We start from the raw sequence: 12,230 nt of genomic DNA, 5'->3' as shown, positions 1-12,230 counted from the left end.
AAGACATGGCACGATCAAGTCCATGAAATACTTGAAGATGAACATGTCAAAAGTAGGAATAATCGGCGTGCGTGCATGAGAAGATGTATGAATGTAGAGGAGGCGAGGTCTGAATGCCAAGATAGATCTGTCTACCCCTACGGCAAAACGGCGTTATGGTTTGTTTGTTTGTTTATTCAGAAATCCCACTTGTCATGAAGTCCTGTACCACCGGTCACAATTTTTTTATTTTTTATAACTGTTATTAGACTTTATTTTTACTAAAACAGATGTGTTTAATATCAAATACTTTACAATACAAAAAAATCTCTGATTAGTATTAGGTAGTTTGGCTCAAATTTTCCTTCAAATTCACAAAGGCAGAGAGTGGGATTTTCCAATATCCCACCAGTCAAATTTATTTAAATAATACACAGAACACATCGGCATTTTGGCCTTTGCTTGAAAGCGAGATAATAAAATAGTTAATAGACTAGCGTAAAATTTACTACTTTTCGAATTTTGATGACATAGTTACAACCACCCAGCGTCTGTCAATTTCTGAAGTCAAATGTCCTACCAGTCACAATCGAACGCCTCTATATATATTTCACTTACTTTTATTTTATTTTTTTTAAAGAAAAAGAAATATTTGCGTTCATTTTCAGCAAGTTGTAAATAACTCACTATTAGAAAATAGCAATCAAGTTGGGGTAGAGTGGGATTCGAACCACGGACCATTGATCCGTGAGTCCGAGACACTAGCCACGGGACCACAACCCGATTCATTTCATAATTGCATGGAATAATGTTTGAAACACAAAGCTACCTTGCATCCAGTATTTGCAATGGGTAAAACCCTTTTTTATGATAATGCTTGTATACCTACATAGATTTTAAAATAGGTATGTCTCGATTTCAAAATAGGTTTTTTCTGTGTCTGGGTGGATAAAAAATATAAACATATCTGTGTGTGTGAAATTGAACCAGAATCCTGAGCAAGTAAGTGTTTTACTTTCGGGTAAAAATCCTGAAAAGGGAAATCGAGTAGAGGGTTTTCCGCGTGATGTGGTTGGTGCGTCCGCCTACCGGAAATGAGGCACCGGGTTCGATTCCTACCAAGGTCGACACAAAGTATAAGTTTGAGAAGTGGGTCACACTTTAATATTTCACTGAGCCTGGACTGTCACATGAAACGTAAGACTGATCATATTTTTCATATGTCTAATGACCAAGACAAAAGATAATGTTTTATTAGAAATTTGGGAAAATTTTATATAAAGCAAAAAGTGATTAATTGGATTTAGAAAGGGTCTCGAAAATGGTATGGTCGTGTAGAATGAATGAATGAGAAAAAAAATGGTAAAACAGGTATACATGGTGAGAATTAAAGGTAACGTGAAAGACCAAGAAAGACGTGGCATGATCAGATAAACCAAAATCTTAAATCTGGTCATGTCAAAAGTAGGCAGAACCGAAGGGCTTGTATGACAAGATGCATGAACCCGGGAGAAACAAGGATTGTATGCCAGGATATACGTTTGTGACAATCCATTTTCTATGCCTCCCCGTAATAGTACAAGCAAAAAGCACTAAAAAAAATATTTAATTACGAAAAACGACATAATTTTTTTTTTTTTAACACAGTATCTAGTGATTCACAAGTAAAAACACTGTGTATATATGACACATACCGGTTTTATGCTTTAAAACGATTGACATATAGTGTTTTTACTTGAGATTATTAATATTTTTATTTTATTTAATTTTCATAAAGTTAATAAATGCTAAAATGTTTAATTTCTCAAAATATGACTTTTGCAAATAGCTACCCTTAAGTTTTTGAGGGCAGTATACACCACTGGGATATAAGTTATGTAGGTATTTCTAGAATATTTCATAGAACGATTCAAAATGTTATATTCGGAGGTAAAATCAAATTAGAATGAAATAAAAATACAATATATTTCTTTTTTAGAAGTGTTTTTGATTTCCCGAGAGAATTTAAACCAATGTGAAAATGGCCGTCGAACAAAGAACATAAATAAAAAGTATCTATTTTTACGTAAAGGGGCAAATCGCATATATTATTAATGTTTAGAGCTATAAAGACGTTTAAAAATGAAATGAGAAAATATTTTAGCAATGACTCTTAACTAATAATGTTTTATTTATTATTACATCAATACTTAAATAAAGTCATGGTTTGGTTTAGTTTTAATTTAGTTAAGTACATTCTTTACAAAGGATTCACTAAATCACTTATAAACATCAATAAATTACAACTGTGTAATACAATTCAACAATTAGTAAATTAAACTCGCCAAACTAATAAATTTAAATCAACAACTCAATTTAAATCAACAAACTAAAATCAATTAACAGGAATCTAATGCCAAGCTGTCTTGTCCTGCAAATATTCTTTGACTCTATAGTAGCTCCTTCCTAACAGTCTGTGCTTGACAAAATCTTTAAAAGTCTTTGATAGCAAAGCCTGAATTTCAAGAGGTACCTTGAATTGAATGCAGTTTGTGTCAATACAATTATAATTTTTTTAAAGTTTAGTAGTAGTCTTGAACATACGAAAATCTCTGTTCCTTTTAAATCAACATAGGTTCCAAGTTAATGAGTCCACAATCAGACTAACTAATATCAATTTCGTTTTTTTTAAACATCCTTAAAAAGTATTTAAATATGTCAACAATGTTTTGTTGGTTTTTAAAAAAGCCATATCACAAAGATTTGAGGATCTAAAAAGAATTAAAAAGGCGGTTTCCATGGTGTAGTGGTCAAGATGCTTGACTCACACACGGAAGGTTCCGGGTTTGATTCCCGATGAGAACACAAAAAATAAATGTGATTTTCCTCAAGTATGGGTATTCTGTTATGTAATTCACCACTATAATAAGGCCTTCTGGCCTGTTGTGGTGCAAAAAAAATGTAAAAAAATATAATTAATTATTTTGTGGTTAATAATTTCAATTTATTATTGACGTAATTTACATTTATTGACTATAATATGTTAACCAATTTCGTCTCGTGCCAGTCTCTTCGTCAAAATGCTTACTACATTAAATTGTGCATGTATGTCCAACTCCCAGAAGTACACAGCCATAAATCTTCATTTTGCTGTTAGGTTATGAATGCCATTTAATAACTTTTGTTTCCTTTTCTTAGAAGAAAACTTACGTATCTCAATGATTTTTTCGAGCGCCTATATCACTTTATTTTTATTCTTTGAAACCAATTAACTGAAATTTCAAGATAAACCCTACAGTAATAAATATAGTGTTACAATGTTCTTCTCATTCTTAGTGGTGGGGGTCTTCTGACGTCACTGCGACCTGTGAAGATCTGTTGTGACGGGTTTCCGTGAATAGTTCTCAGACTCCAAGCCCAGTTAAATAAAGAGCCTGGCTACTGTGTTAAAGGCGAGAGTTTACATTTTGCTAAATCTCCCCCTCAAAGCCCAGATCCGTAAAGTATCGGGCTATTACGTAGGAGACGAGCTCTTTAACATCCTCAGGTTTAAATAGTGGTCCCCTGAGGATGAGGCTCCTTTTATGATGCGAAGCATCACATTCAAATAGAACGTGTATTGTTGTCTCTTCATCTGCACTGCAAAACTACCATCTAGAAGTTTCGGAAAGATTCATTCTAGCATGGTATTTGTTCTATCTGCTGTGCCTTTTAAGGGCTCTACAGATAACCCTTACTTTTACTACTTGAAATATTTTTTTATTTTTTTTGCAAAGTTCATGAAAGATTTAAGCTGACTCTACAATATTATTAATCAAAAAATAATGTCCTTCAAAACCTAATTAATCAAAATAAAAATATTTTTCATACTTTCTTATTTTTATTTCTTTGGAATAAATAATTAATTTAATAAATATATTTATGATTGTTTTTTTTTATATATTGAACCACTTTCTTTAAAAATTGTGTTTTACTTATAATAATTGAACCTACAATTGATGTATCATATTTTATAATAATATCGTTTTCATCCTTAATGTTTATTTTCCATTGATAATGATATTGATTGATATTTTTTCTTGTTTATGTACTTTATAAAAGAACCACAGCATTACAATATAGAAATATTAAATTCAGTAATAAAAGCTTATAATAAAGCCAGTAAAGTGTTCCGCAGAAATACAATTGTAAATTCCAGTTAAGTTAAGAAAAAAATACAAAAAAGTTACAAAAATAGTGATGTGTGTAAATTGTGTGCGTAAATGTGTGAGGGTGGGAGGGTGGGTGTGAGGGTGTGAGGCGGTAGCATTGTGAATACCTTTTGGTTGGGTTTCTTTATTTTATTAAAATGCTAAAAAACTTTACACTTACCAGTCTAAAGATGCTCATCTAGAGCGAAAGGATTAATTGGTCAATAAATTAAAAGCGAAATTGTTACAAACTGTTTTATTGTTGTGTTAATTTTTTTTTATTGTAAATTATCAGTTAACACGTTTAAAGAAATAAACCTAATTATGTTAAAACCATCACTAACTTTTAACAAATAGATACGGTATTTGTATAGTCGCTACAAAAAAAATATCCAATTACTCTTTTTAATCCTGGCAGCCGTCACGTCAGTGTAATTATTCATTTACTTTAATATTACCTTATTTAAACTTTATGTAAATATGCCTTTTGGCAGACTTATTGATTAAAACAATATCTTTTAGTCTACTGATAATCAAACTGATGAAAAATTGGTTAAAGTATTTACTTGTGTATTTGGTAAATATATTTAATGTGTATTGGTAAATATACATATTTATGAATTACAGCTGGTTATGGGTGGGTATATAGAGCTTTTACATAAAATTTTATTGATAAAAATACTTTCGTTAAACACATCAATAGATGAGAAATATGTTTATTGTGAAAAACGCATTAAAAAACGTTTAATTCAATTTTAAAATTTTCAAATGAATGCACATAATTATATTAACTATTTCAATTCATCATTTTTACATCATACGTGGCGGCATTATAATTTGTACTGTCACGTCTGACCATGACAGAAGACTGTAACTAAGGCAAGAAAGGCAATTATCCACCAAATAATATGCTAACTATCACACGCGTATATCGCGTCTATTTAATAAATCGTTATGTACAAAAAGGATTATCAAATTAATAAATACGTTCATTAATATTTAGGGAAAAGTAAATTTACTACAATCTTTAACGAGAACACATTTAGGGTCTTCATCGGACTTTTTCAGGAAACCCTTTTTACACTGACAACCTTTTGCTGGACATAACCTTTTGCACAGTGTAAATTCAGGGTTTGCGCAATTTCCCCCAGGACAACAGTTGGCGTTGTCAACTAATTCAGAATTAGGATCCGTACAACCTGCAAGACAAAGGTTAAATAAAGGTAAAAATCTCTTAATTTTCTGTGATTGTTCGTGTAATTGAAAAGTGTTTTTTTTATCAAGTTCAAATATTTTTTTTAATTGAAGAAGAACTTTAACTTCGTCGAAGTAAATTCTGAAGAAATTAACGTTTTGTCGAGAGCGAAGATCTTCTTTTGCCATAGCTATATGGACAGGTTATTTATTATCTAACACAGCAATTAAAGATAAACATTTGTATTCATGAAACGAAATCCAAATGTGTTATTTTCAATAGTTTTATTTTTGAAAACACTATTTTTATAATTACATTTTTAACGAGTTTTTTCCATTAATTTTTGTAAAAAATATATATGAAGTCGGCCTAGTTGCGGAATATATTCAGGGATATCGCACCGTTTTACCTGAAGGTATTTTTACATGACATAAAAAAAAACAGATTTGGACTTTGTAGATGTAAAAACATTATTTTTTTCTTGCTGGTTCCAGATCTATTCTCAGTTCATCTTGACAAAACCCGTTGTTATCGTTTTTCTCCGTATGACGGCAGAAATGTAAGCGTTCTTTCGATATACTTAAACATTCCGATTTAGGATCATTTTCTTTTCGCCATTAATAATCGTGATGGGAAATAGGAAGTTTGTAGTGTTAGAGCGGGGTTTGAATTGGACCTTCTGATCTAAAGTTCACGACACTACCAACAAGACCACAAACTCCTCAAAATACAGATGGAAAACTTTTTGACAAAAAAATATTGAAGTCTTTGCATTTACAAGATTTATGACTTGTTTGTGAATAGCTAAAGTCGCCACATTACACTATGTAACATTCACCATTCTGGTTGTGTTTGAAAATTCACATTTCATCAATTCTTTCAACCTTTATTGATATGGGTGAGATTCATTAGGTCGAATTGTTTCACGTACTAAGCAACGCCTAAAAATACTTTTCAATTTTTATTTTGCTTCTTGGTCCAGTTAGTTTAATTTTTGTATGTTTGGACACACTCAAAATATTGTTGGTCAAACAAATTTATATGTAAAAAGAGAAATGAGTATCATTTGATAAACATAAATTCAAGGCCTGTTGTATGCAGACAAAGTGATATAACATTCTATCGTCGCTGCTAACCCGTACAGGTAAATGGCGTGGAGGCTTGTTGGTTAGTTTATTTGTGTTAATATTTTTTTTGCTTTTTAATTTATTTTATTTTTTCAATTATTGATACAATTTTCGATTTTTATCCTCAGTTGTCAGGAATTTTATAATATAAATTTTATATTTGAAGCACTAACTTTGTGTTTCTAATAAAATGAATAAAACAAGTTTGTTTTCAATCACTATTTTTATTATTTGTATTTTTACCGATGCTAAAGCAAACAAGCTTCTTCGTCAAGGTTTACGTAACTAATGAATTCATTCCTATTTTTTTTTTATGTTTACTAAATACTACACGTGGAGCCAATAAATCAAGTCAATAAATCAATTTTTCTAAATTGTCAAAGGGATTTTTTTATAGTAATATCCAGCCTGATATTCCCTCTAAACCTTGATACAATAGCGCGTGTAAACTCAATAGGTCTAGGATTGTAACTTTTTGCCGTATCAGATCTGGCCACTGTTGCACTCCGTCCCATCTTTTTAAAAATAAAATTTTGACTCCAATGCCTGCGAATGTGGAGGCATTGGAGATCTTAATCACATTTTTTTACATGTCCTTTAATGACTGGGAGGAAAAAAATATTTGATATTTTACTTATGTTTTTTATAACCTTTCCAATTCATTTATCTCAATTTTTTTCTTGTACAAATTGTTTATTGATCAATTTTGTTTATATATTTTTTAAGTTCAAACTGTTCCCTATTATTATTTGTAATAATTGTGTCATTGAAATAATTGTGTTTAAATTAATTCTTTATTTTTTACAATAAATTTACCTTACATTTTTAGGTTTATGTAAAATATTTTGTCATTATTACTTCCGACGATTAATTTTTAATTTTAATTTTAATAGTTATAATTTATCATTAAAATAAGATTAAGTTTGTTATTATTTTGATTATTTTGTTGTAATTTTTCTAGTTATTAAGTTCTATCTTCTTTCTAATTTTACTGTAAGTTTCTATTTTCTGTTAAATAGGCACTATCAGGTTTTGGTGGGTTTTTCTGTTAGTGCCTATTTCAATTTATGTTGAAATTTTTATTGGTTTGGATATGTGTTTATTATTACAATTTGTATTTTGATGTTATTCTTGTACTTTGTCTTTTCTTTATATTTTTCTTGTCTTTTGTTTGTATCTATATTGTTATTCCTGTCTGTTTATGTTTTTCTTATGTTTATAAATGTAACTAGTTTTTTGGTCGATGTTATCAAGTTTTGGTAGTAGGCCCTAATAAAAGAAAAAAAAATTAAGTCTTTTTTTCCTAAAAGGGTGGTAATTTGATATAAATATTTTTGAAACTAGACAGGAGTGGACCAAAAGAAAAATTGTTTTATTTGGTTATTAATTTATTTTTTCATATTATGAAACTAATCAGAAAATAATCATAACTTCAATAAAGATACTGGATTAAAAGTTCTTCATATTAAAAATAAAATATTAAAATTTTACAACTAAGAAATCTTACAAATCAAAAAAGCAATTCATAATAAGAAAAAAACAATAAATAACCAAACAAACAATATATCTTTCAACCCACTTCTGTCTAGTTTCGAAAATATTCAAATTACCACCCTTTTAGGGAAAAGACTTGATTTATTGGCTCCACGTGTAGTATTTAGTAAACATGAAAAAAGTAAAATAGGAAAAAATTCATTAATTACGTAACCCTTGACAAAAAGCTTGTTTGCTTTGAAACCAGTCGGTGAAAAAAAAAAAATTGTGGGTAAAAACAAAGTTATTTTATTTTTTATTTATAATTTTATATTAGTAGTTAGAACCCCCATTTATTACTAAATGATTGCTCAATGGACTGTATCTATAACTCGTGTACTTGTTCTGTACAGAACGGGAATAACGTTTTACTTTTCACCTTTTGAACTTGCAACTTGTTATATAGATAAAGTTAACTAAACAATCTCAACTACTATGGTCGATAAAAATATCGATAAATATAAATTATTAAGAGCATTAATGAATTTCTTACATTTTTCCGGCAGCACGCAAATCTTCTGATTGTTCCTTACATATCCCGATTTACACAAGCAGCTTGGATTGCAAACACTTGGATTTAATTGAACAGGACAAAGGGGCTCCAATCCAGAGAACACACTAGAACATGATCGCTCTGGTGGACAAGGCGACGGACATGGGTTGAATATTTCGTTTACTCCGCACTTCCGTGGGGGTAAAGTTTTAGCTAAAATCGTCAAATATTTTATTGAAAAATATGGAGTCGTCATAATTCAATTTGTATTTTTCTTTTCCAGTGATAAATAAATCTTTTAGCATTTTTTTTTTCCTTTTTATTTTTTATTTATGTATCACAAAAGCATATTACATATTACATAAAATAGTAACGTATCCCAAACTCCATGAGACCGAAACCCCTGTTTTGAGTCGGAATACAATATGACGGAAAGTGGAAATATACAAACCATGTTATATTTAAATGTAAAAATAAGAATTAAACCACTTATTTGAATTTCATATCATTATCTGAATATAATAATAACTGATTAATTAATTTTTGCAATATTTTGCCGCAGTCTCCTGCAATAGTTTCTTCCCTAGAATAAAATCTAATTTAAAATTAATATTTGTCCCAAAAGAGGTTTTGTTTTTGAGAACTTAATATGTTCATCCCGGACATTGAACATTTTTAGAGCCACAAAAGAAAATAATATTTTAGCAAAAGTCATAGGTATTAACAGGGCTGAACTTTAAACTCTATGCGCCCAAGGACGCTTTTAAAAAGTAAAAAAAAAACTGTTTTTTTGTCTTGACATTTCGAAGCCCCCATCAGGCCGGGAGCCTGAGCTCGTGCTCTGCGTGCCATTACGGAGAAGACGGCCCTGAGTATTGACTAATTAATATTTCAAGAAAATCGGTATACGAGCATAATGCTGACAATGATGCTATGTAATGAATTTTTCCGTAAGTTTGACACTAGGGTCTCAATTAATCAAATAAATTTTACATAATATGTATATATCTGTGTATTTAACTTAAAACCGCGAAAATGTGGAGTCATTTTTTATTTTTATTTATTACTGTAAACAATTAAACCACTTTGACGCTTTAGAGTTGGACGCCAGAGCTAGGTTTCTTAACATGCCATAGTGTTTTCAAATTCATAACATTGTGTTGTTGCAAATTTCTAATAAAATGAAAAAGTGTTTTCATGTACGTAGGTACCTTTATTATTATATGTTAACCCTATAAAAAGGTTATTTATTAATAATACATATTTTTTTCACCACAAAAGACCGGGAGGCTTAATTAAAATCATGAATTACAGCACAAAACACCCAGGCTTGAGCAAAATCAACTTCATTGTTTGTGGTCTCACCGGAAATGAACCCTTTATAATGTAATATATATAAAATATCTACTTACGACACTGGTCCAAGGGGATGCATTCTCCATTTTCTGCTTTAAGAATATAACCAGCTTTACAGAAGCATCCTGGAACACATTCTTCGGTGCAAATTGGATTTCTATTTCCACAGGTCGCGGGACATTTTGTGCCACAATTGTTATATACCTGATTAGGTTTTGTACATTTCTTGGCTGTAAAAAGCAAAAATGCAGTTTTTTCAAATTCAGTATGTTAGATTAGCGGTTTGTAAAAAATGTTTTTCAGAACCTTGGGGTTCCGAGAGTTGGGTTAGGAGGCGCATTGTCGAAGAAAACAATCAGTCGAAAGTGGAAAAAATCATTCTTTAAATTAAATAAATGCAGCAAAAATTTTGAATTCGAAACATTTTTGCCTTTTTTAAAACATGCAAACAATAAGGTGTTGTGGGTCTATCTAAATAAATCTAAATATCTTTCTAAAAATATCGTTTTTTCGATTTACTTTATTATTGTCGGAACGGGGTGCCGCCAAATCAATTGGGGATCCGCTGAGTTAGATGATTGTCTGGGTTTATTATAATAATAAACATAGAAATATGAATTTTAAGCCAATGTGTCTGTTAAATGTAAAAGAGACTAGAACGTAGAATGAACCGTGTCAGGTGTGCGAATGAACATAGGCGTTTAACGGAAGGTATGATATTGTTACAAATTTGAAACGTACACCTTATTTCTGAGTACACCTTATTATTGATTTAAATAGCAAAATGCGCGTTTTAAAAAATAAATTTAATTCAATACCATGAACATTTAATAATATCAATCATTTTAATGCTTTTCTGCTGTAATTAACATATGTTCGTAAAAGACCTTAAAAATAATCATTAAATTATGTACATTAAAAAAATAAACTATTTCAACAGAAAACAAATACAAAACAGTAGAAATTTAATTTGACAATATAAAAAAGTTAAAAATATAAAGAAACCTATTCTCATCATTTTAGAACAGACTGAGCCATGTTAGATGGAGACTATTATAAACAGAGAATACTCCGTTTTCATTTTTTATTCATTAGTTTTATACAGATTCTCTGTTTTGAAATACGTATTCTAATTTTATGCAATAAATTTATTTTAAAAAATCTGAAAAAACTATTTTGTCAGGGGAAATTATTCGCATTTTTAGAAAAAAAAACAAATTAATTCTGCAGATTATTCAAAATTTAATTGAATTCTTCGAAGCAATTGGTTGCAATAAATCTAATAAAATAGATACACCGTTTTGCCTTAATTTAAAAAGCAGGCAAAGGGTAAAAACGTTCAATAAAAAGCGTTGTTTACATTGAATACAATTTATTTTTTAAATATGAGATATTCCAGAATAATCTAAAATCATTTGTTTTTAACGGTGTGTTTGCTACATTCCTTTTCAGGAATACACTTTGGGTTGTCTTCGCTTATTTGCAGGAATCCTTTTTTGCATTGACACAATTTAGAAGGACATCCTTTTTTACATCCTGTATCACGCTTGGGTTGAGCGCATGTGCCTCCAGGGCAACAATTTGGTTTGTCAACCAATTCTGCATTGGGGTCAGAACAACCTAAAATAAAATAAATAAATCCATGATTATAAACAACTTTTCCCTTTAAAAAAATTATAAAAAAGGTTTTTAAGGTTGAGAGAATTTGAACTTGAATTGTTTTATTTATTAAGAGATGCAACGAATAAAAATCATTTATCAAAAGAACCCTGAATTTGAAATATAAATTAAGGGTTTTAAAGAACTTCTTAAAAGATATGTTGTAGATCATATCGAATACTACGGACTAATTATTTTTAATCGAGGTCAAAATAAAGACCACAAATAAATACTTCGAAATTTATTTTATGGTTTCACGAGAAGTTAAATTAACTTTATTGCACATACACAAAAGTACTTGTTTTCTTAAAAAATTGATTGATTTAACTTTAATAATAATATTTCTATAATTTTTATAACGCCTTTTTATGAAAAGTCACTTCTAGGACGCTTTACAATTATTATCAAAGTAGGTTTACATTGTTACATGGTTACATTGTAGATCGGTGTGTTGGGGAGCTATTTTGTGACGCCACGACACACCACATGAGAATAGTGTAATTTTGGCCATATTAAAAACGTAGAACTGGTACGCGCCAGTTCACATTGGTCCAAAACATGACATACGATAAACAAAAAAAATGCGGCTTCAGTTAAGATCTGAACTGACTAGGACTGTCAATGATTTGCAAGCGTAAAGGCAATACAGTAAAACTCTGTTGATCTGAACTCGTCATTTGGATTGTCAAATATCCGGATCGTTATCAGTAAATAAAAGA

At 30.1% G+C, this 12,230-nt stretch overlaps 1 protein-coding gene across 1 annotated transcript in view; it reads right to left on the bottom strand.

The window, feature by feature from the left end:
• Positions 1 to 4,550: 4,550 nt before the first annotated feature.
• Positions 4,551 to 12,230, bottom strand: part of LOC148281291 (zonadhesin-like) — a 39,335-nt gene continuing 31,655 nt past the window's right edge. The window contains exons 11-14 of the mRNA XM_088226928.1: positions 11,275 to 11,472; positions 9,909 to 10,082; positions 8,497 to 8,709; positions 4,551 to 5,347 (exon numbers count right to left, since the gene is read on the bottom strand). Coding sequence (XP_088083054.1) covers positions 5,148 to 5,347; positions 8,497 to 8,709; positions 9,909 to 10,082; positions 11,275 to 11,472 — 785 coding nt within the window. The 3' untranslated portion in view covers positions 4,551 to 5,147. The remainder of the gene's footprint in view (positions 5,348 to 8,496; positions 8,710 to 9,908; positions 10,083 to 11,274; positions 11,473 to 12,230) is intronic.

Source organism: Micrasema longulum, unplaced genomic scaffold (assembly GCF_059751315.1).
Source record: "Micrasema longulum isolate JH-2025_06_02 unplaced genomic scaffold, ASM5975131v1 h1tg000480l, whole genome shotgun sequence".
NCBI lineage: Eukaryota > Metazoa > Arthropoda > Insecta > Trichoptera > Brachycentridae > Micrasema > Micrasema longulum.
This window is presented reverse-complemented; position numbering and strand designations above follow the sequence as displayed.